The sequence below is a fragment of the Cyanistes caeruleus genome, chromosome 7, assembly GCF_971803275.1.
Source record: "Cyanistes caeruleus chromosome 7, bCyaCae1.hap1.1, whole genome shotgun sequence".
NCBI classification, from domain to species: domain Eukaryota; kingdom Metazoa; phylum Chordata; class Aves; order Passeriformes; family Paridae; genus Cyanistes; species Cyanistes caeruleus.
In genome coordinates, this window is record NC_141707.1 from 17,205,037 (window position 1) to 17,230,845 (window position 25,809).

At 39.1% G+C, this 25,809-nt stretch overlaps 2 protein-coding genes across 10 annotated transcripts in view; one reads left to right on the forward strand and one right to left on the reverse strand.

The window, feature by feature from the left end:
- NBEAL1 (neurobeachin like 1) overlaps nt 1–19,397 on the reverse strand; it is a 70,934-nt gene extending 51,537 nt beyond the window's left edge. For all 3 annotated transcript variants that reach the window (XM_086897508.1, XM_086897507.1, XM_086897506.1), the window contains exons 1-3: nt 19,281–19,397; nt 18,566–18,850; nt 4,060–4,151 (exon numbers count right to left, since the gene is read on the reverse strand). In XM_086897508.1, the coding sequence (XP_086753634.1) occupies nt 4,060–4,151; nt 18,566–18,616 (143 nt within the window). In that variant the 5' untranslated portion in view covers nt 18,617–18,850; nt 19,281–19,397. The remainder of the gene's footprint in view (nt 1–4,059; nt 4,152–18,565; nt 18,851–19,280) is intronic.
- A 52-nt stretch (nt 19,398–19,449) lies between these two features.
- Nucleotides 19,450–25,809, forward strand: part of LOC111932427 (uncharacterized) — a 31,628-nt gene continuing 25,268 nt past the window's right edge. Inside the window, exons 1-4 of one of the 7 annotated variants that reach the window (XM_023931517.2) lie at nt 19,459–19,677; nt 21,687–21,787; nt 22,536–22,570; nt 23,724–23,821. In XM_023931517.2, the coding sequence (XP_023787285.2) occupies nt 23,812–23,821 (10 nt within the window). In that variant the 5' untranslated portion in view covers nt 19,459–19,677; nt 21,687–21,787; nt 22,536–22,570; nt 23,724–23,811. Of the gene's footprint in view, nt 21,426–21,686; nt 21,788–22,535; nt 22,571–23,723; nt 23,822–25,809 lie in introns of those variants that run through there. The other 6 variants (XM_023931518.2, XM_086897525.1, XM_086897523.1 and 3 more) reach the window with 6 other exon arrangements.

Genomic DNA, 25,809 nt, shown 5'->3' on the forward strand with positions numbered 1-25,809 from the left:
ATTGTTTCGCCTCTAATGTTGAAAAGGAAGCCTTTATAGGAGGGAAAATCAGATTAGTAAAACACCTAGACTGGTGTAAGTGACAGAAAGCTCCCATATCCTAAAAAACAAATGTTACCTATACTTATACAGACAACCACCTACAGTTCATTCCCTAGCCTCTTCACACAGTTGTGCAATTTGCTTTTCAGATCGTGGAATTCGGAATCTTGAGGGATTCAAAGAGTTCTAACACACATTTTATAGCCTGAGATCTAAACTGATAGCAACACTAAGCACAAAACTGGGAGCAACTGCTTTTTTTCCCAACACAAATGCCAAGAAGGAAATTTTAATTTCTGTGATAGCAACTTCACTACTCAACATGCTGGCAGATCCACACTCTGGAACTACAAGCATGGTTTCTCATAATCTGATAATTCAGATTCTGTGTTTCAGATTCTGATAATTCCCTCTCAGTATCAGGAAAACTGTAATTTTTGACAGCTGAAATAATATCTCCAGAAGTTAATTCCCTAAAATGGCCAACAAGCCTTTTTCAGTAAGATCATGAAATGCTTTACAAGAGAGCAAACAGCATACCCTTCATGCCTCACATCCCAAAGAATGTTTTCTTTGCAGAAGCTGCCTGTGTGTTGCACAAGCCATGAGAATTTGGGAGATATGTGAGACCGGCATGAGAAATCCTAATTTGCATTACACAAAATGAATACACTAGAGTATACAAATAAATGTAAACATTTATAAGTAATCAAGCTTGTTTTCACCCCAGACCAAATTACTACTACACCACCAAAAAAACCTTTGATTTAAAAGAAAGATTTAAATTTGTTGACATGTAGTACCAATTTTTCCCAAGCAGACTTGCTGTTTAAAGTAAGTACTCCAAAAGGAAGGAAAAAATTGAATATAAAAAAACATACCCTATCATTGTTATTTTACTGCTGGTATGCTATCTCAAAAATATGTCAAAGAACTTGACACATTTGGGTTCTTTTTATTGGTAATTTCCTTTGTTACATTAACATGGCTATGCAGCCATAGAAATTATGTCAGGTGTCTGAAAGGGAACTGAATCACCTCCACATTGTATGCACCTATTCCAGCTCAAACACACACTGGGAACTCTCCTCTGACAGTGGTTGGGAAAAACACTTGCGAAGAAACTGCTGTAGCAAACCAGGTTTTACTTTTCAACAGCCATGTAATCAGCATTCCTATCATGATTTCTGCATCATTTTTATGTGGATTTGAAGTCAGCAAGTTAATAAAATATGGTTTCTGTGATACTTTGCACAAGCTTCCTTTAAGCTCCTTTGCTCAAGATCATGCAAACCAAAAGCAGAAAAAAAGTATGACAACACTCCAGAGGCCTTTGTTATTTTTTCAAACTATTGAATCAAATGACAATTCCTCTGCAGCAAGGGGAAAAAATCCTCAGACCAGCTGGTAAAGGTTTTATCCTTTTTATGGTAAATATATATGACACGGATACATGTTTTGAGGGAAATAACATACAGGTCTGCTGGTCTTTTGTGCTCAACGATCCAACCATTAGCATAGCTATATTCACCTTTACAGCAAAGTCATTAATAACATGATCAGTGGACCTTTTCATACAGAGTAGAGGCACAAAGGTGGGGTAGAACTGAAGCTGTGTAAGCCTATAAGCTGTGTAACTGTATAAGCTCTACTTTTACAGTCAAATCATACTGGATACACTCACACACTATATTTAGAGGTTTCCTAATTCTGTACTGCTTAGCATCTTTCACATTTCCAAAGCAGACTTCAGGAAATTAGATATTCTAATTTATAGAAAAAAATTTCTTATGAGTTAAATCATCAACTGACAGTGCCAATTAAGAGTCCTTCTTTCAGGAAGGAAAAAACCCAAAACCAAACCTGTAATAGAATCTTTACATTTCTTAACTAGTATTTTCTTGGATGATAAAAACCCCCACATATGTTTTAGGTTGGCACGAATTTCATGTCTGTCTTCCAAAAGGTTAGTGTGTCCAGCAATCTGTAAAGCCTTCTCCCTAAACAATTTCTCATTATTTCCTGGCATCAAGGTCCTTCAGGCATTTAGCTGAAAAACATACCAAGACTTATAGCAGGAAAAAAAAAAAGTATCAGTTAGTTTCTCATTTTAGCTAGCATCATACTTTAAGAGCAATAGATAGAATTAGCTGTCTAATAAGGAATCCAGTTTAAAAAATAAATAAATAAAGTGAGTCCACAGGGTCCTGTGGCCCCTGGAGTCACTGGAAATCAGCATTTGGTGGTTCCACACTGACCTACTTTTCTTTTTCATGCACCCAGTATTGCTGTTTTCACAATGGAAAGGCCTGTAATACGAATTGACAAAGCCCAAACAGATAACACTTTTCACTTTTCAATGTCTGATTATGTCAAAAATGCAAGTATGGCCAGAAACTGCAATTCTTTATTAATTCTAATATCTGATTGCCATAGGTTTGTTTCTTTTTTTTAATGCAGCATAAAAGCACAGGAATGATCTGCCTTCATCCCTATGTTGTTTTGATGCTTTTTCTTTACATCTGTTACACAAATGAGTCTAAATCCACATGCTGCTATTCTTCCAGATTAAATCACTAATCCTGTCATTAAGCTCAGAAAAACACACATTATTTTTACACCCACTAAAGTCACCATTTATCACAATGAAGATGCTGGAACTGTTCTGCATAACTAAGCTTTATGTTGTTGAAAAAAAAATCAACATGAAAACCATGAACACATACACTAAAAAACACTTAAACTCAGAGTACATATAAATTAAAAAAAAACCCTTAAAATCAAAGTTCCAAGACATTCTTTTCTTCTAGTGTTCATATTTCAATACGATAGAGTATGCTAAAGATAACCTGTGTCAAAGGGCAAACTTTTCTCTTAACTAAACATCATAAGATGCATTTTTGATACTACAAAGGAATAAATTCTCAGAAAGAGCACAGTATTAACTTGAAGGTCTGGCTCATTGGTAATTGCACTATACATTTTGCACTCATATAGAAATTTTTAATACAAAGAGCTGGGAAGTCCAGGCTTTATCTGCTGAGATCCAGTTGCAGCATTCTTCATTTCCTTGTAACAGTCGAGGCTATCACTTGCACTTCAAACAGGATCTGATCCAAAGCCCATTAAAGAATTTCCATTGATTTCAACAAGGCTTGGAATGCAGCCACCATGCAAGGTGCACCATTCTTTGCTTTCAAACACCATTAGTTGTATCAGCTATAATACTGACAGCAGTTCTCATGAAATCTGAATCCTTTAACATTTGTTTTTTCTTAAAATCCCTAGTTCATCCAAGCACCATAAAAGCAAGAGAAAACACCCAACACCTAAGTTTTTACTCCTCATTTTCAAAGTTAGACATGAAAACACAATCATGATAACACAGCATACAAATTTAAAGTACTGAATATGAAACTCTGAAATCAGGCTCCAACAGACTCTCATGATTTTAAGTGGGAGCTTTTGGTCAGCAACATGAGGGACGTCAGCAACACTCTTACCCTGAAGTCTTTGTGGATGAAAGGAGATCACTCTCAAGTCTATATCTGGTGCATATTTTAATTTTTAAATGTTTTCAACTAAGATATCCAAATCTTTCATTGAGTATTTCATTCAACCTTAAAGCAATCCCTGAAGTAAAATCACAAACTCTTTACCTATATCTTGCTTCTCTTCTGTCACTGCTGATGCAGATAGTAAACACTATTTCATATGCGACATTTAATAAATACTTATTCAAAAAAATTATGAGGAACACAAGGAATAACAATTATATTTCTATGAGCAAGAATAAGAAGCACTCATGCCGATTTCCTAATATAATGCAAATACCAGTATTTGTCTAGTTTCATCATTCCCAACCCAACTTCACCTTGAAATGTATGGGAGTGCCACTTAACAACAAAAAAACTTTCTTTTGTTTAAAGGCAGCACTGCCGTTGAACAAGACTGGGCTCCCAGCCAGGTGTGTTTCAGATATCAGGGAAAGATGAACAGGTCTGTAATTCTACATACCTTGTTGGCAGCTTCTCAAAGTCCACATCCAGAAACTGTTCATAGCTAGACACAAAACTATCCAACCAGAGCTTCAGGTAATCTGGATCTTTCTGTAGAAAGGAAGAGAGCATTAGGCAATATTGCACTCAACGTCATCTATCAACAACTCTGCAGTACTGCCTCAAATAAAAAGCTACTGTTTAATGCATTTCAACTGGGAGAAAGGGAGGAATACACATTTTTTAGAACCAAAAGAAAAAACAACCACTGGTGTACTTGGAAATTTTCAGCCACATTGTGCTGATGGGACATTTTTGCTCTATTCATTAGTTGATGCATCTCCTCTTGCACCACTGTCAACCAAAGCATTTTAGCTTTTCCCCTCATGAACAATCTTAACTTATTCTCCAGAGTCATCCATACCAGCTTCACAAACTTACTAGAATGTGTTCTGGTCTTGATACCATAGGTACCAGTACACAACACTCCTTAAGGTTCACGAAACTAAGTAAGAGCCCTAACAGCAATCCTAATCACAAAATAACTTTTGCTTCGATCATGGGTCAATATGGCAAACAACAGCAGATTAGAGACAGATGGTGTTCAGAAAGACAATGCAGAAACTGTGACCTGCATACTAGATAGCTATAAAACAGATAGAAAATTATATTTAAGCTTCCCAGTAGAGCACAAAGACTGTGTTTGTGACCAGCAGTCCCTCAGGGCTGGACATTGCCCCAGGAAATAGGACAGATATTAGACCACTGCAAACCACACAGGGAAGTTCTACCAAAATATGCATTTCAGGTAGTCTTACTTAGAAGTCAAGCTGCTTAATTTTCAAAAACAAGTTGCCAGCCCATAGCTAACATATTTCTCTGCCAGGACTTTTCAGTCCTGTCCATTAATACACATGCACACAGTCCCACTCCATGCTACAAATATTTTTCAAAGCAGTTTAAAATTTTTGCCTGAAGTATTTGAGATTACAAATGATTTCTGAATCTACTCCATAATTTAAAAGATTTTGCAGAAGTTGAAAACATTTTTCATCATCCTTTTCCCTCTTCTGTTCCTCCTCCCTTTCGTTTGTTGCCTTTATATTACCACAGATGTTCCCAAATAAGATAATGTTTCCCTGCAGAATTAAGATCAAAGAGCAAACAGTGAGTATCTCTAACACACACACACACTCTTCTGCAGCAATATCAATGTAAAAGAAAGAGTCACCAAGAAAGACTGACAGAGTCCTTGTCAGTGCAAAACAGTAACTTACAAAAGAGCCCTCCACAGGGGAAAATCACCAAACAAAACAGAGTTAAAAAAAACAATGCAAACAAAACAATCTCAGAATACAACAAACACATAAATCCAGAACCTCAAGTGGTGCAAAGCTCTTCTCAAAGCTTCTTTCCACAGCAAGTACAGGAGCTATAAAGCATGGGAGCCCCCTTTAGTAATTTTAGTAATTACAATATAGCTCAGGCTACAAAGGACAAAACAATCACAGGGAAGTAATGAACAGAAATGCTGCCATATCCATGTGTCCGTGCCTCTGATGACAATGGCCACATACACGTGCAAAAACTGAACTTATGTGACTTTTTCCCTGTTGAACAAACTGCTCCTTCCTTGGCATGAGAAACTTCTCCTTGAAATCCAACAAGAAATACTAGATTGATTCTATTCATATTCCAAAATTATAATTGTTGACACAGCTCAGGCTCATTTCTAATTGCTAACAGCAAACTTGTGTAAAAAACCTGTTTTTCTTGGTCACCATGAAATCTGATGCGCAAATAACAACATTATCTGACTTTAAATTGCTTTAACAAAAGTCAAGGATGAGAAAAGGGGAAGGGTAGGGCAAAAGACAAAATTATATTAAGTGCCTGTTTGCTCCTTTTTAATGATATAGCCTAAATCAGTTTCAAGCTTCTTTACCTTTGAACTACAATACCTTTACAAAGCTATCCAGACTAGGGATAAGAGAACACTGGCAGACAAAATATGCAAGAAATAGCACTTATACAGATGGCAAGAGTAAACCACATGTTATGAAAGAGCCAGAAGTTTTTGCCTACCTGTAGAGCACATACTGCTCAATCTACTTTACCACTAGAACTCCTCCCAGTGCTGGTAAAAACCAAGAACTGCAGTACTATTTGGTCATTCCCTGCAGCACACTATTCAGCCCAACTCCCTTCTATCTCAATCCTCTGACATTCAATTAATAATGTAATATTCCAAGTTATTAAAATAATCAGATTTGATATCAAAATATCAGGTAGTGCTACTGGTATGTGCCAGCAGAAAATGGTTTATGCAATGGTTGACTCAGAGTCAAATCTAGAGATTTCCATCCAAGCAACAGCATTAACTCAAAACCACTTGGAATTTTTTTTTTTAAAAAAAAATCATGAAGCCAAAAAGGTAAACAAGATCACTTAGCAACATGAGAAACACCAAGAAATAGATCACCATTTATACACCAGCTAACAGAGGCATGCCTCCTTTCCAGAAACGAACAAAAATGAAAACTTGTGAAGTAGAAGTTCACTCCAGGAAAAAGTGACAAAATATTTAGCAGATGGGCTACAATTACAATATGTAAGGGATTTCAAAAATGTTAGAAACAGAAGTTATAAACAGCTTTCAAACTTCAGATTTGGCCTGGGTTTTCTTTGCCTTTATTACCAGCAATCATTGCAGATCCCAGGCACCAGTGTCCTGTTGAAAGCTGCAAGAAATCTACATTTTACTGAAGCAGGTTTAAGAAAGGAAACTGAAAATGGTAAATGTTACGCTTGGAAAAGCACATATAAATGTCCTAAAACACAGCTCAATACATACAACCTTTCTGAAGACCTGCCTATGTGAGTCAAATGCATCTTACATTCTTCCAAACCAAAGGCATCATGGTTTAGGAGAAACAAAGGCTTCTTACAGTGGTTTAAAATTCCAAATTCATAGTAAAACCAGGCAGTAACAACAATTATCAGCTGTTTTGTTTACACTGTGATTTTATGTACAATGCAATTATCCTAGCCAGCATCTTTATCTTGAACTGAACTTTTTCTTGAGGTCAGTTGCTCCCACTTAATCTGGAGTTTAAATTTGATGGAATCAAAAATGAAAAATAATGTATTTCTGTTAAGTTCTCCCCCCACTCACCTTTTCAACTATCCTCTATTTTCCCACAACAGAAGTGGTAAACCATATTAACAGCAGAACACAAATTAACCTTACTTTAACATTAATTCATTTGTGTTCTCCAGCGCCAAATCAACTTTCCAAGCTAGTACACATTGCAATATGACCAATATGTGTCATAAGGTGTCAGAAGAGAGCATCCCATGGGATCCATGCTGCTACTGAGGGCAACAAATCACTGAACTGCAACGTCAGCTCCACCTGGTTCATTATAAATTGTGAGCTACTACATTACATCTGTGGTCCTCCTAAGGAAGCAGCAGAACACCAGAATAAAGTATTATAAATACTCAGAAGCCTTGCTACCAGAGGAGCAGCAAAAGCTATGGGATGCATTTCCCCTCTTTGAAAATTATCCTTTTGTAATCACTGTGCAGACAGGTAGCTGGAGGCTGTATGTCAGAAAACAGCTCCAATTTGTTTTTGTGGTGCTGGTTGAAGATGCACTTTTAAAGCACGGTTTACAAAGCAACGTATGCTTTGATAATACGCCACAAGGCTGAACTGTGATAAACCAGTGTGAGGATTGGTATTCTTCTCCAGTCCCACCACACACAGTCTGCAGACATGTCCTGTGAGATCAGCAAGAAATCAAGAAAGACATTTTTTATTTGTACAGCAGCAGTAAAAGCAGGAAGAAGCTTGTAAGTGGTAATAAAATGCCTTTCACCAGTTACAAGTTTCCAATTACTGAAAGATAAGAAATGCTATTTTCTGAAAACTTAAAGCCTTCTAAGTTACAAGCCTAACTAAACTTTCCATTTATTAATCTGAAACTTGCCTAGCTTTTGTGTGGGACAAATTTATATAACTTACTTGAATAATAATTCACATATAGAAACTGTACACCTTAAAACTTCTGGAAGGTAATTTCCCCACAGCTTGAACTCCAAGAAGGGAAAATCCAATTTAAGTCAGCCATTCTCTTCAAAGTGATAAACTGAAACAATCAGAGTTTTAATAAGGCTATCTTAAAGGTGCAATCGTAAGAAAAGTGAAAATCTATTAAAAAACCCTGAAAAACAAAATAAAGAGCCCAGGAGTATAAAAGTTCTTTTGTTGATAGCCACAGGTTTTCAGAGGCTAAGCTTAGGCTTCTGAGCTCAGCCCATTGTAGTGGAGGCCTGTGAAACTGCTGTAGCAAGTGCTATAGCAGTCGTTTGCCTGCACTCATGAAAAAATCCTTTGTGCCTATTAAATCAAACGTAGCTCAGAGCACCTGAAAGTGAAAATACTTCCTTGTTCCTTCCCTTCCCTAAATACTTGTGGTTTTCATTAAAAAAACAAACAAATAACCCAACCCAGCACAATGACACACCACTCTTCAGGCCTCCATTTCCCTGAAAGAGTTGCTACAGCTCTTTACACTCAAAAAAAAAAAAAACACAACACTGCCAGGCCTGAGCAGCAGAGGATTCCTAACAGGTACTGAAAACAACCAAAAAAACCACTCAAAACCATAACACACTAAAAATACTGTTTCCCATTAAACAGCCAGAGGAGGCTTAGGTTTTTGGTTTATTTCTTTTCCAACAGTTAGTACAATGCTAGAAAGAAAGAAAAAAAAAAAACAAAACATTTGCTAGATAAACCCACTGTACTGGTCCCCAGTATGCAATAGTGTGACTGAACACTACCAAACAATTATCAAGATTCCCATGGAGTGTTAACACCTGCAATATGGATGTATAAAGTAGCATGGCTGTTCTTAGACAAGCACTCAATTCACCACCTTCAGCACTGAATCATGCTGAGGCAAAGCCGATAGCCAGTGAGGATCTGCCCTTCAGACAGACACGACCTTCTCTAAGAAAATTAAGTGAAAAGAAACTACAGCCAAAATCTGCACTAGCTTGGGACAGACTTTCTAGGCTTTGATACACTAAATTGTCTGGAAATTACAAGAACCTCTTCTAGTCCCTATGAAAACTGATTAAATGAATGACAAAAATGTTCTAATACACTCTCATTTTTCAGTCTGCCTATGCAAGAAGGTCACAAGAAATGTCTGAACCAATATAACATTTTTTTAGATCCATTAAGAAGCCAGGTAGTAGTAGTCTTACAGCTAGCTCTCAGTTAAGTGAAAACATTTTACATGAAACTGGCACCGAAGTCCTCCCAACTGAAAGTCATCAGCCATGTGCCAGTGGAATATAGGCACATTTACCCAAGGTTTCAAACCGACACTATTTACGTATTTATCTAAAGGGTTTCTTTTCGATTTAGTAGTAACTTCCATCTCTATTAAGGCTTCAGGAAAAGAATTGGAAGGGCAAAGCTCAGTAGAATTTTATAGATATGTTCAGGAAGTATTAGTTGCTATAAACAAAAGCTGGATCCACCCGAGGCTCTTTGCAGTGTCACATTCCATGCTCTAAAGGCAAAAATTCCCTGCAGGGCAGTTCAGAGTCCAACTATCAGACAAGCCTGACTTGTTTGACAAGCCAGTTGTTTGAAGTCATTAAATTTAACATGCAGCCATCAAACAGCCAGCCGGGTCTGACTCCTGTGCTAGCTCTCAGTCAACCTTCAAAGTGGATTGTGCTTAGAAGCACAACCATAAAATCTCACTGGCACTGGCATTATCATAACTAATCCCCTATCCCCAAGCATTTTATTTAAAATAAGAACAATCCTTTGGTGTCAAGGTTGAATCAGACTTACAAAATGTAACATTAGGAAACTAAATATGAAACACTGCCTTTAGATCACTGGTGAGTTTACCCATCTTTAAATTAATTTAAGTAGTCTGCATAATGCAGAATTGCAGAACATTTCTCAACAGTGTTTGAAATAAACTATTCATTTGGGAATTAGAAGATTTGTGTTAAGGGAGATCTTCCCTCTCCATGTTTTCAGATATAAAAGGCTACATTTCCAGCATGAGAACTCCTAGCAGCCTTTACTGTGAAATATGACAGTGCTTATGCTTTTTGTGAACCTTTCATATAAAATGCCAAAATAAAATATGAAAAGCTTTGTTATAGCAGCAACACAGCAGTTAGAATTAATAAAAGACTTCATGATAAACCATTCTAAACTCATATAACTGCCTTGATAAATTCAATCAATCAATTATAATTGATTGGGGAATCACCTTTGGGTACAAATTTCCATTATAATCAAAATACTGATTTTTTTGAATCAGCGGATCCAAAAGAAAAAAAGCTCCTGGCAAGTAACAATAAATCTCAATTTTCAACATCCACACAAGCATTCTGTTCCATTTCCAGAATTAAAAGCAAAAAGGGATGGAGTGGTGATGCTTTGTTTTATAAATGGAAGTTGCAATGAATCATGATGGAAACAACTATTTTTGGGACAAGTTAAAAATTCTCCTTAGCATAGGGATCTATACCAAAATAAGCCTATAGCTGTCAATCACGATAAAATTTAGCTCACAAACTTTAAAGTCAAGTTTAGTATTTTTCTTCTCTTTTCAAAACAAACAAAAAATATTTTTAATCTTTTAGTATTGCCTTAAGTTAAAGATAATCCAAACACTTTTATTCATTTTCCTTTTTACTTCAGATCACCAACAAACTGGAAAATCAAAATGAAAGAATTTTCTTACTAAAATAGAAGTAAAGCCTCTACTTTTCTTTCTCTTGCCTTTTTTATTGTTGCTGTTGTTTTTGAATGATGATACAATTACAGCCTTGTAGCTTGAAACTGGCATGCTACTGATACCACCCATGGGATGAATCTAATTAATGGGAACTCAGATTTTAATGTCTTCACATTTGACAGAAAGTACCCCCTAGGCAAGCCCCATGTACAAGCTGGTATACCCTGTTTCAGCCTTCTGGAGTCCACTGCATGGAGCACTTATCAGGAATTTACCATACTGTAATAAATTACATTCTATTAACATTCAATTTTCCCATCAAAGCTGGCACGTGAGCCAACTGGAAGTTGTGTTTTAAGGGGAAGCATCCAAAATAATTCAAAGGCAACTAAAATAACATGATGTCAAAAGTCTGCAGTGTCTAGATCAGCCTAAATTTGATGAAAATTCAAACTATACCTTAGGAAAGCTTGAGATTTTACCTCTTAATTGCTTTTAAACCCCAAATTATGCCATTATTTTACATGAGAAAAAGGCTAAATTTTAGCACCTACACACACAAAGTCAGCTTTTGCCCCAGTGAGTTTCTAACTTTCAGTGTAGTGCAAGAGACAGTACAAGTTTATCATAGACAGAATGGAAGCAGGATGGTGCTACAACAGTAAAACATCAGCCTATTTCACTGTATCAATACTAAACATTGCCTAGTCATGTCTTTCAGCAGATAAAGGCTGAGAACTTGAGTACAGTTTAGTAAAATAAGTCTGTATTTGTTTCAAAGTGTCATGTGATTACACCAAATTAAACTAAAACAAATTTCTGTATCTTTAGCTATGGATTTAACTATTTGGTTTTGCCTCCGCAGTCTCACTTGGCCTTATTTAATGTACTGAAGGTATAATTCATGTATACACTGAAGGTGTATCATTTAAAAACCCCAAATCCACTTTTCAAAAGCACACTTAAAAAAAAAACAAAACAAAACTCAAAAACTATGGCATAGTAGAATATGGGTTACTCGTCCAAATGCTGTTTGGCATCCATTGCACTTCTGCTGGTTCAGTTGTTAAATGATGAGCACAATTAACTAGAGACAGATTCCTGTAAATAACACATTTGTTTTCTATACCCTGCTTTACTCCCAAGAGCTTTACCCACCCACTATATATTTAATATCACTTATTCCCATTGCTTACTAAAGGCAAATATAAGCCTCAATCATAAATTAGATTATCAAAATTGCTTTAAATATCGGAGAATGCATAAACAAACACAAACATCTCACCTGTCGCTCTGATTGGGAACGGCGATAAAGAACGACATGGACTCTCAAGGGAGTCACAACAGGAGAATCTCTCTAGTTTATTGCTCTAGGCTTGTCTTATAGACAGATACGTGGAAAGTACAGAAAGGAAACTCTTATTGGTTAGTAAAGTGCTACATCACCATCATTGGTCAGTGGGGCACACTACCCCCCTGACTCTCTCCTGCAAGGAAAACAAGAGGACAGACAAACAGCACCTGGCAGTTGTTTTCTGTCTCTGAGGATTGTTTTGAAATCCTCCTATGAATTTCCCAGGCTAGCTTCTCAGGCAGGACTGAGAGGCCATGGGCCTGCAGCCTGCTCCAAAGCTAGCATCCATACTTACCAGCACAGAAAACTCACAGCTAATGTTTAGACTTGTAGACACTTGGAGAAGCCTGAGATGCCAAACTTAAGACAGGGTTTATGAGGAGAATAATCAAATAAAATTTTCATTTCTTGGTGTTCCCTGTTGTATCTCACATTGTCCTCCACTGCAGCCTCCCATGTAGTCAAAGATAAACTGGAAAAGTTAGACTTGAAAAATTTGGTGTTTTTTTTAAGAAAAAAGACACTTATCTGTACTGTTGAGATGTGCATGTTTTGACATTTGTTCCCCTATTCACATATAATTCTTTCAGCAAGAAAAGTTCAGTAATTAGAGCAGCTCTTCTCACTTCTACAGCAGCTGTTTAACCTTTCTGAAGGCTGTAAATATTTTAACAGTATCTATTGACAACATTTGGATTCAGGTCTTAAGCTCCAATGCTGTTCAATGGGCAGCTAGCAAGCCTTTCTCTCATTTCTCTAATCAGCAGAAACATACTGCATATTTGAGTTGTTTTGGCAATACTTTTTTATCAAGACACACGTTATCCCCAGATCTGCCCAGCTTACCAAATTCAAAGAGCTGTAATTCAGACACACACAATGATCCAGGGTTTGTTACATTCACTCTATATTAGAGCACCAACAACCTGAAGCCTGTGTTTGTAGTTTGTGATATATCATTACATTTAAGAAGACACTCAATTCTTTCATGTCAATAAAAGCTTGATCTGAATTATATTTGTTGGTCTGTTCAGAACTGGATGTTTCTCACTGGCTCTGTAAAGTGCTGATCCACAAACCCATAGACATGTGGGAATTCTAACCACATGCTGGACACCACTAAAGCCCTGAATCTTACATCAAAGAAATAGACAAACCTCAGACTCTAGTGTATCCAGCAGTAGCAGCTACATATATGTACTGCCAAATATATTACAGAAGGAGCAACAATAATTTCTTCACAGCTTGTAAAATGTTACCTTTTTTTTTACAAATTTGCCTGTTTAGATTTATCTGCTGTCTCACTGCAACATAAAGTCTGCATTCTCTGTGTCAATCTCTGAACAACTACGAGCACAAGGTCACCCTGGCCCATAATTAAGGAAGGAAACAGCCACTCAAGAGACTGATGTCTCATATACTCATGTCGGTTATTTATATGAAAAGTTCTATATTTGTAAGTATCAGAATTATGTTCTTGGACTAGGAGACATCTCTTTAAATAGCATTTAATTCAGAACTGAAGACCAACTGTTGTTATCTATACCCATTCTTAGTTCAGCTTGAATAGAGACAAAGATATTTTTACCATGACATGGCCACAAGTGACTTGTGACATGATCTTCTACAAGTAACACTCCCTAGGAATGCAGAGATTTACTTAAAACAGTCTACAGAAAAGATATCTTACACAGCAATTCCTTCTAAGACTTCACTCACTAGTTTCAGCAGAGGTATGAATTTACATGACACTGAATTATAAAAACTACTTTTACTGAGCATTTGGTTTGCTCAAACATTCATCTAACTGTAAACTGAATACTTCTTTATCAAATCTAACAAAGGCGATATGTAGCAGTGTGATTTGCATGACTGACAAGTCAGCAACTGCACAAGAAAGAAGACAAGGGCAAGCCAAATCAGGATGAGATCACATTTGGGATGCAAAGGTCAGTTTTTCACATGGGGCTTACAATTCAACATCAAAGATTATTATATTTTTGTTGAATTACATGCTTCTCACCACAACAAAGCATAATTTGGCTAAATCCACATTTCTTTGGGAAACAATATTACAATATTACATGAGAATACATTGATAATATACAGATATCCCATTCTGTGCCAAAGAGAAAACCACAACATCTTTATCCCAATACAATTACATTTTGTAAAAACAAATGAGAAGTACAGTACAAGCTAAGAAAGCACATTTGAGATAACAGCTTATGCACAGGTCTGCTGCTCTTAACACAGCATGGGAGGTGACTGTCTCAGCTCTCTGCATTAGTAAAGACCAGATCATTATGATCAGCTAACACACGCAGTTCCGACTGTATCAATGACACCAACGTTGAATGTTCCCTCTAAAATGGGAAGCACAGGCTCCAAACTGTGTGAAGAACATTCACAGCTTTCCCTTCAAATCACTGTGTCCTCTCACAGGAAAAGGCAGTGTTTAAATAAAATGAAGGTTATATTGAAGACAAGAGTGTTAGAAGCAGCTCAGAACCATTGTAGTATCATGAAAACTGAAAATTTTCTGATGTGCATGTGGCAGTTAAGCACTTGCATTAATGCCTTTGAAACCCCTTATGAAGGCAACTAGGATCCCTTTTATTTTCATAGACTAGAAAAATCTCCATATAAAAGGCTATCTGAACACTTTCTGAAAAAAATCTAAAATATCAGAAATCCTGACATGCTTTATGTCTAAGAGTCTGAAATACCTACCAGAACAACTGGAGACGAACTACATATAGTTAAAATCTTACAGATAAGGCAAAGGTTGAATCTCTAATTTGAATCTGTGACAAAAGTTACCTCAGAGGATTATGAAACAGAAACGAATTTTCTATACTGACATATAATTAATATCTAATAAAAGGCTAATCAGCCAATATTACAATAGCAATATTACCATAGTAATATTGCAGCCATGACAGTCTACTGTTACAAGAGAAAGCTGATAGATTACCTTAGCCACATAAAACCAAATGAAGTCACAAACACACACAAAAGCATGTCCTTTTTTTCTACCTAATGGAGCTCTTCTCCTGCTGTACACCTAAATTAGTAAAGCATTTTCAGGTATCTGCTCTATATGCACTTATACAAGAAGTGTTCCATGCTCCTCTGTAGGTTATTGAAGGCTTTGAACTGGCAATCTACTGGAAAAAAATTTTGCTATCTATTCTACACAATTCAATTATCTTATAACACTCACATTCCAACATTTGCATGAGAAGACAGCACTTTACATCCATATCAATATTTGAGTAAAGGCATTGTACATTAACAGTTCACTGAACAGAAAAAAATCCCCCAACCACTAAAACCACTTGAAACTGAAAAACATCCTTAACAAGGCACTCTTTGCAGAGTCAATCAATCAACAAACTGAAAAAAAAGAAAGAAAAAAACCTGAAATCAACAAAAGACCCAAGACAAAAACAGACTTAGACTCTGAATAATACATGATAACAACCCAGTGACTGAAATCTAAATTTTACTAAATCTAATGAAGTTTTAAACTGCTTCCATGCAACATCAGAAGCATTGTAATTGAAATGTGGCTACTACTTTCATCTGTAACAGCAGACTGTAATCTGCAGCTTTTAGAGAAACAGAAGAAAAAAAAAAAAAATCCAAAACCAAATCCCAGCCTTAGATTAGAAACTGCCAGATGAAAAACAACTGAGTATCAACTAAAACCAAATTCTTGCAGACACTCAAACATCATCTTAAAAAAAAATTGAAACAGAAAAATTAAAACCACCATGGTGTGCTCCAAAGACTGCTCCTACAGAGGCCCTGATTAATGTTGCTGTCTGCTCAAATCTCCAATTCTTCAAGTGCACAAGAGAATGAAAATGGAGAAAGGACTTCCTAATGTTACTTTGCACAAAACTAAGTGTTGCAACTGACACCTGATGGTGCCAGAGATGTCAAGAGATCAGAAAGAACAAGAGTCATGACCCAGGATAGGTGGTAAGATGGTAACACAGCATTATGCAGCACTTGAAGCTGTGAAAAGCCTTACTGCTTTAGCATAGGGTGGTGTATTTAAAAGATTATCATAAAGGACCCGATTATCAAAAGACAAGACTATTAGCAACAATCTGAAGTATCACAAAGGAGTAGCTTGGATTTCTCTGCTTCTGTAGCTAACAAGGCTGCCAAAGCTAAAGCCAAATATTTGGGATTTGTGGCACAATAAATCCCTTCTTTACTCAACTGTAACTCGCCAGCCGTTTTTCTAGTTGGAAGAAATTGCCTAGCTGTCTTTCCCAGGATGTCATTCCAGGACCAAGTCATTGCAGTGCAACATACTACACTTCACTGGGCAGTCCCAGGTATAAACAACTTTTCTCTAAACCACTATATCCTGTCACTGGTAATTACTGCTACACCTTCCCATTCTGTGCAATGCTCTGAGCAAAGCACAAGATGTTTCCAACTGGACTGAACAAACTAATTTACATAAAGGCTTCCCACATTTTACATCCCAAGATGGAGATACAGCTTCTTGCTCTTAACTTCACCAAGCTTAATCCAACTCTAATTCTGGCTACCTGCCTTAGGCAGAATAAGATATATTAACCTGAACCAGTTGAGAGATAAGGAAAAAAATTGTTTTGTGCCTAACACTTCTTGAAAATGTGAAGACTCCCTTTTTCTAAATCACTCCAGTTGCCCTCATACTTTGAAGACACTATTTTATTTTTAAAATATATGTTTTGTTACTTAGGAACAAGCCCTTATCAACAAACAAATGCATTTAATCATGCCCTTAATATATGGGTCTGAAAGCAAAAAAAAGGCCAAAAAAGTCATAGATAGCTAATGAGGAGACCGAATATATGAAAAGATTTTTTTTTTTTTTTAAATAGCCCATCCTCTACCACCTGAAATCTGAGTAGACTATGGACACATCATTCCCATAAAGTAACTGAACATCCCCTAAGTGATCTAAACTACACATTTTTAATATCATTCCTTCATGCAAACTTACTGCTATGTGAACAACATGGAGGTGGGTACCACACAATCTGAATGAAAGGTTCCAGCAAAGGGGGAGTAGGTCCAAGACAGACAAAAGAATATTTTAAACAAGGGAAGAAAGAGCCAAAAAACAGCCGAGCAAAGAAATTCAGAACTTGGCTCATATCTCAGTGTCTCCCAAAGCTGAGTCAAGTCTGGATTCTTTGAGTGTATTCCAAATGCATTTGTTCCTCTCACATCGATGAACTCATAGGCAAAACATCCATCTTCTCCAGTGCTACTCCACTTCCTACTGCCATTATCACTGGTTTAAAAGGCAAAGGTTCAACCCAGCAGATCACCCACACGGGAAGCAGTAAGAACTAATACCATGCTGTTATGCTTGCACTAGTTTTAAACAACATGTAGAGGATTAAGGCTGCACAAAAATTAGGAAACGATACAATTAAAACAAGTACTTTGTACATACTTAACACCTCACATTCTATGCTCTTGAGATGAGCATTCTCTAGAAATGAGGTGGGAAGAACAAGGGGAGGACTATTCTACCCTTAACGTCCTACTGGATTGGAGACTTAAAGAAACTGAAATACAAACGAAGCATGAGACTGCAAAAAGGCAAAGCAAAACCAGAGAATAAGGCCATCAAAAACTACCCTTGCCACAGAGCTCCTGCATGACAGTAGATCAGTCCTTTCCTCCACCTCTACAGCTATTTTTTATATTCTACTTATTTTACAGCTACCTATTCAGATAATATGCAATCCAGTTTCTCTACATACTCAGCTCACCTGGCAGCAATTAGGACATGTTCTTTAAACACATTAATTGCTTTACACTATAAAATGCGAATGAAGGCAGGACAGCATTTTTGTATTATTTCTGCAAGGTGAAAGAAATTCATTACTAATGAAGCACGTAGATGTTATGGCAATAGCCAGCAAAGGCAGACTCTGGAGTAACTTAACAAATCTGCTCTTTGGGAAGGGTTTTGCTAATAAAGATAAATAAAACTGAAGCTGTTCAGAAATCAGTAAGTACAAAGCTAAATACTAGGCAGCACTGAATTAAATCAATACAGTACAGTTTAATGTGCTACAAAACAAAGAATTATATAAACGTATGCATTCACATAGTTAAAATATATGGCCACAATAACTGCTTAAACTGACCCACGAACACTGCAATTCTCATCTCAAACATAAAAAAGACCAATCTGAAGGGAAAACCATGGGATGAGGCTGTAAATAGTCTAAGAAGTGCAATTACACCCTAACCGAAGCTAATCATGTCTATGCAATTTCCAAGAAAAAAGATACTACAATCATAATACCTGACTACCAAACAAGAGAGGATAAAAGCAAACACACACAAATATTTACCTTATTGCAGTAAAGCATCCAAAGCTCATACAGCCTCTCTCGGGATGCCATTCCTCCCCTTCCTCTTCCCGTCGATCCCAGCTACTTTTCTCTTTAAGATCCTACCATGCTCAGTTCCCAGGTGCTCTTTCCACAGTTTTATTAGTTATATCATAACCCGAGAAGAAGCCAACTAAGAGAGTCTCAGTCTCTCCTTTTCGAGTAAACAACGAAGTGCAACACAAGCAACTGCAGACAAGTGTCAAGCATGTCAGTTCTTCACCAGCGCCGCTTCGGATTTAATCTCTGAAAGTGAAAACATATCCTTCAGGCCTTTGGTGGAGGAAGGAAGAAACGAATCCGCACTTAAAGCCCACACACAACCTGGGGAATCTGGCGGCGCCAGGTCGCACCGCTTTGCTCTCTGACACTATTCCCCAGTGACGAGAGGTCTGGCGTTCAGCTTTCGTGGCGCTTTCTCGCTTTCGCAGGGAGCGAAGCCGCAGGGCTGCCGAGCGGGGCCGCCGGAGCCCCGGGTACCGCCGCTGCCGGCCCGGCAGTGACAGCCGCTGCCACCGCCCTTCTGCCCCGGACCCCGGGCTCCGCGGCCGCCCCGGACCCCGGCGGGCCCCGCAGGCCAGCGGCTGCCGGGCAGAGCCGCGGGGCGCGGGAGGAACCCCGCGCTGCGCCGCCGCCCGCTCCCGGCCGGGACCGGCCGCCCCGCGCCGCCACCTACCGCGCCGCGGCCTCCCCGGCTCCCGCCGCGCTACCGCGGCCTCTCCCGCAGCCTACCCGGGCCGCGGCGAGTGGCAGCCGGGCAGGAGGGGCCGAACCTCGCCACATCGCCCGCCCCGCCCGCGCTCCCGCACACGCCCCGGGCCGCCGCCGAGGGGCGGGGAAGCCGCGGGCGCCATGTTGGCTGCGGGCAGGGGCAGTGCCCGCCCGGGGCGGGCGCGGCGGGGGCAGAGCCCAGGGGGCACAGCCGATCCGCAGCCTGAGGCGCCTCGCCCGCAGAGCCGGCGGGCCCGCTCCGGCCCCTCGGCCGCACCAGGAGCGTGCCCGTAAACAATCAGCATCCCCATTCTGAGCACCTCAGAAAACTTCCGCACTGCTTTGCTTCTTAAGTAGTAAAGGTTACCAAGCACATGCACGTGTTTTACATATGCTCCAGAGAGGCCTGTCAGCATAGCCTGCAGAGCACGGATATATCCATACATCCAACCTGCTGCCACTGTAGGGCAGCTCCCTTCCTTGTATGCAGAGCTTGCATAGGACTAAGGAACTAAAGTTAGATTTCGTCCAAAAAGTTAGATTTCTGAAGGAGAAATGTAAAAAGATTTCCCTCAGCTTGCGGGTGGCCCTGCCCGAGCACAGCAGCCTGTGCTGATGCAGCCCAGGCACCACACTCCAGTGAGGGACTCTCCTCCTGCTCCTTCAACAACAGCATCTTTGCATGACTCACAGGGCACTCCCCAGGGAATGGGCTTCCCTCTGTGTCCTGCTCCCTTGGAAATTGAGGCTGGAAATTAATGCTGTGTCAGACTCCAAAGCAGGCAGGAGGCAGTTTAAGGAGACATGGGGCATCTCTCCAGTTTTCTGAGAGAATCACAGTCCAGGTCCTTCTGCCACTGAGTCATCTCCTCTCTTGGGTTCGGAGAGCTTCATGCAATAAAGCATTGTCATTCATTACTTTCAGGGGATTTTCACACCCTTGCAATGATTTTATACAAGGTTTGGAAATCCTCTGCAAAGGAATTGACTGTGCAATGTCATTGTAGTGTCTGCTACATAATTTTTTTTTCTAGGGATGGATAAGTATCACCAAGAGCCCAAAACCAGATTGAGATATGTTCCTGCAACAGGCCTTTGCATATTTGTCTTGTTTTCAGAACATCAGTGAAGTTTCCCTGGTGAAATTTAAGAGCTAATCTCTGCTCCTTGTTTCATGTGGATCACCACTGTGGGAGTGTTAGAAGTATCTTTTACTGCAATATCTAAACATAGTATCTAGCGCGGATGGAGGGACACTGACAAAAATGAGACTGTAAAATTATTTTTAGTTGTGTGGTACGTGTGCTATGCTACTTGATGCTAGCCGCAATATTCTGCTGCCTTGAGGATGTTTTCCATCAAGAAAAAAAGAAGAGCTTAGAGTCTATCTCTGTCCCCAGGGCAGGATCTGCTGTGCTTAAACCACCCTGAACCCCCTTCGGTGAAATGTGTCTTGGATAAAAAGAGAGCCTGCCTCCTCCCTGAGAGACTTTCCTCAGGGTTTGAGTTACTGCTGGGAGCCCCTCCCTAACAGCCAACCTGCATCACCTTTCTAGCAAATGCAAACCACTATTATTTGGCCCTTCCACAGTAATTCAATAAGAGGAAGCTCTTTATAGCAGATCTTTTGAGTTCCAAACTCTTATCACATTTTTGTAGCCTTTTCTAGACTAAACAACAGCTTATTTTAAATTTCTCTTACAACTTACTCCCTTTGAAGAAATCAGGCCCTAGCAGAACCATTGAAAAAATCCCAATCCTCCCTTCAGTTATCGCTCTGCTTTTTTGCATTACTGATTCCTGTAAGAGCAGCTGCTCCTACACACACCAGTCCTGCAACAGCCTTCAATGAAGCAATAAAAAACCATCCTCTGATAGAAATGGGAGACTCCTCCCTGACTAAGTGCTGCCGCCCCCATAATTCGGATGCTCCCAGACTATAAAGCAGCCATTTTCCACTCTGCTGGAGTTGTAGCAATGTAGTTATTTTAGTGGGCCTAGGCAATCAGTGCTGCTTGTGTAGGCAGTTCTTGCCTTATATAGGTGCTCTAGATGGAAAATAAAGCATTTGTGGTTTGCAACAGAACAGTCTGTTCCTATGTCATTCAGGGTGAGTGGTCTCCTGGTCTGACCTTCTAGAGGTTTCCCTAAGTGAAGGTAACCCTGTAAGGTTATTGAGGTGGCTTTGGGGTATCTGCATCACTGGATGTATAGGTTTAGTCTCTCCCTGTACAGACAGACATTTAGTATTTGCTATGAGTTTTTTCTTACATAGATATATGGGCAAAAATGGGAGAGGTCAGTGTAAAAAGGTGGGTTACAGGGTTGTCTCTGCAGGTGGAGTATAATTGTAGGTGAATTTATATTTCAGTGTACTTACCTACATGAAGACTCAGCAAAGGATATGGAAATCAAAGAATGGAGGAAAGTGTAAAGAGAAGCCTTGCCAGCTATGGATGGATACTTTAAAATGTGAGTGTTTATGGATTGTTTCAGCTGTGAGATAATTGTTAGACTTTTCATTGCCTGCTCTTCCATAATTAGGTATTAATTGTTTCATGGACCTTAAACAGTCAGGTAGGCAGTGTTCATTAGTATTTTATTGTCCCTTAGCTGCTGTCTTGTGGTAACTGTTTACAGCAGTGGTTATTTCTCATACTTTGTTTATTACTTGTGGGTTTTAATGTCGCTCATCAGGAGCTGTAAATTAGTAACTGAGTCATTTTACTGCGGAGTGAATTCGTTTGTCAGCAAGTCCAGTTAATAGAATGGGTACAAAGAAGGGTGTGGATAAGGAGAAGGCATTAATTTTGTGTTAAGGAAATATTTAACAAAGAAATGGACTACACTGGATTGTAACTTTGAGTCCAGGAATCTCTGAAGTGGCAGGGAAAGCCGCACACCTTATAGTACTGCTTTTGTAGAATTATGCTTATTTTCTGTGGATGCAAATGAATCAGGCAAAAATTTTTCTTTGACTTTTAGATATTCTCAGACCTGTTGTTTGGCCTAAAGGCTTCTACTGAAAACAAGCCTCAGACCAACAGAAATCATGCTGAGATAAATGTATGGCAAAGCTTTTAGCTGAGCTTTTTCTTGATGTTTTAAAGCTAATGCTTTGTTTACCAGTAATAAAGACCTGAAATAGAAATGGACTTAGAAATTAGCTTAGAAATGAACCTGTCCCTCAACTCCTCTACTTTTTTTTTTTTACAAACAGGCTCTTGCACAGAAGCAAGGAGTAATCTTTCCAGTGTAAGTAAACAAATGGTCTTGTGGCTGCATGTAAAATTTCTGTTATCAAAATACCTTTTGCTGAATGTAAAGAAATAAAACTTTTTGGATGCTAGTTTATGGACATTCAAGCAAAAATAACTTGAGATTTGATTTGGTATGGCTATTGAAAAGAGGCAAGCTGGTCCTTGTAAGATTGCAAGGTCTCTGTGTAACATTTTGCTGAGGGTGATTTGAATTTCTCTGTCTATGATTGCCAGATGAGTTTGCAATTATTCTGTTAGGTAAATCAGCAAACCTAAAGTTTCGTTTTCGTTCTGTAACTATATTCACTTTGTACCTCAGGTAATTCAGAGCTTGTTAATTGTTCATAAAATTCAAAAATGGGAAGGAATTTGTTTGCCTCCTGACATATAAACTGGCATCTAGGGATTTTAGCTACTTTCTTTCAAAATGTTGGAGACTGGCCACAGCTAAAGCTGGGAGGTGATGGTCTGGCTAATAGCATTAAGTCCCCCTGCCTGCCTAGCTTTCAGATATGCAGGGTTAAGCCACTCACCAGACTTAAAATCAGAAAGGAATTAACCCCAGGGTAGCCTGGGACCATGGTGAGTATTTTTGTCCTTGCCCGTCCTTTTGGCTAGTTTCCACAGGGGGCCTTCAGTATAGTAACTCCATCGTTGTCAAAGGCTCAGGCAGTGACTTGATCTCTTCTGCTCCCTTTTTTGTAGTATGGGCTCCCTTATCACAAGCCTTAAGTTTGCAGCTGTGCTGGGAATGTTCTTGTGTGGGTACCTCTTAAAGACCCTTTCATAGATAGTATGTGTTCATCTGCTTTGATCTGCCTAGGCTCTTAAACAAACAGCGAAAATTCATAGATGAGAGTTGAGTCTTAGAATTGCCCCTCTTCTCTGCTGTCATTTAGATTAGCTATGCCAGAGCTAACATGTAGATTGGTGCTACAGCTGTCTTTCTTTCGCAGATCCTTGAAGGCACCAGTTGTTACCACACAAGATTGCATCATAAAATTGTTCTTCCTTCACCAAACTGACTTCTCACTCAAAGTAACCCATCCTTTACTGTACAATCTTAGTGCCAGGGATCACTACCTGCAGTTCAAATCATTCTGCTTTAGTTAAGACGATATTTAATGAATGATTTCATTATGTTGCAGTGCTCAGCAGTATGGATCTGCAGCATGATTCCTGGAAGCAATCAGTGTGTCAGGAAGAAAACAACATAGCAACAACCAAGACTGAAGGATGTCTAGGGGTTAGTAGTCTCTGTTGACCTGTTTGAATTTAATTCCCTCTTAGGTGAGCAGGGTAATGTTGTCTCAAGGGTGTCTGTTATAGCAACTTGGAGCCTAACTTCTCATGGTTTGGAGAAGAAGGCAAATGAAGCTAAGTAACTAAGGGAAAATGGGCTTAGGAAAGCTCTAACTTTGACCAGAGGTGGGGATACTGCAAAATATCAGTACCACAGTCTCCCAAAAGCTAGATGTTGACTGCAAACACACTGCCTGCTTCTGAGCGGGATGTGAAACCAATGGTGTGCCCTTGTGAATACCCCAGGGACCTGGCTAGCCTGACTCCTGAGCACAGAAGGGGTACAGAGACCTGAATGATGGCTACTGTTGTAAAACTTGAAATGGAGTTTTAAAGATTTTGCAGTGTAGTGTAAACATTGCACTGTTAAGAGTATGTGAGAGACTTGTGGGGGCCCACTTGCACATTGAACTGGTTGTAGAATCTTTAATATAATGAGTCTCTCTTTTGGTTCCTAACCCCAGGCCCTAGGGAAAGCTGCTACTTCTGGGCTGTGGAGGGTCAACATGAGTTCATTCCTCCAAATGGTGTGAGGTCCTGGCTGAACAAAAGAGCACAGTGTAGGTCTTGAGCTGGAAGTAGAAGCAATTAAATCCTGTGCAGAAATCTGGATTTAACGCCAAATGGTAGCAGGAACTATTGGGCTGCTGACCAGGACTGTTTGTTTGTTGGGTATTTCTTAATCATGAAGTGAAAAAGCAGCTGAAAGATTCATTCTGGTATCTTTAGCATTTCAAATAGTCATTGCTAGAAATCATTTTTATTAACAAGTTTGGTAAATAGTGTAAATACTTCACTCTGTCTTAAGCCATCCAGTGTCCCAGCTGGAGGCTTGGTATGCAGTATTTCCCTGATGATAGTGTTTGCTGCCAGCTTGCCAGTGTACTCACAGAAGAAATAATTCTGTGAAGGCCATTGGTTTTATGGGTCAACTCAAGATGGAAGGTACACCCTTTAGTCAATTCAAGCATGGAGTTAGCCCATGGGCTCAATTACAGATGGAGCTTGGGATTTTCATAATCATAAATTAAGATTTTTTTTCCCCCTAAGGTCTGAAAGCTTTTTTAATTTTTTGGTATTTTGTTTGTTTGTTTGTTTTGTGGTGGGTTTTTTTTGTGGTTTTGTTTTGTTTTGTGTTTTTGTTTTGTTCTGTGGTTTTATTTTGTTTTCTATTTTTGTTTTGTTTTGGGTTTTGTTTTGTTTTGTTTTGTTTTGTTTTTTAACAAAAAACAAATTGAAGCTCACCCAGTGCTGGCAGTCAAGAGAGATTCCAATTTCAGGAAGTATTGATGGTCTGTGTAGTTAGTACATTCATCGATCATTCAGCTGCTTTCCACTTTATCAGCAGTTGAGGAAGGCATGCAGATCTGATGGGTCTGTGGTGGTGTCACAGGAGCAGCCCTCAAAGAAAGATATCTGCAACAAAACAAAAGTGCTGCAAATCACACTGGAAAGTATTTGAAAGCTGACTGGGTTTTGCCTGGGTTGTACAAAGCAATCCAAAGACTGCAAGGGACCATAGGGACACTTCTACTGAGCCCTAAGACTAGGAAAGCTCTTATATCCATTTTCTATAGGATGTGCTCTAGATAAACTGTTATTGCTGTCTTCCTTTCTCTAGTAGTAGAGAATGGTGGATGTCCCTTTGGATCTCTGAAAGTGGGGAGCAACTGTTAGCATTATTTCATAATGAAAATATCCTGTTAGCAGCCTTTTAACAGGGTTTGGGGAGCATTTGGAGAAAGTGAAACCCCATTTACTCTTTGATAACTCTGTGGGTCACTTCTGTTTATCACACATTCATTCAACATTGTGCCCATCTCCTGCTGCCAGTCCTGGGTTCCTAGAAATCTTCTGTAATGTAGAAGTGAGACAAAGGAAGGAATAATTCCACTATATCTTATTTGTGCCGAAGCTTTCACATCTCTTAAT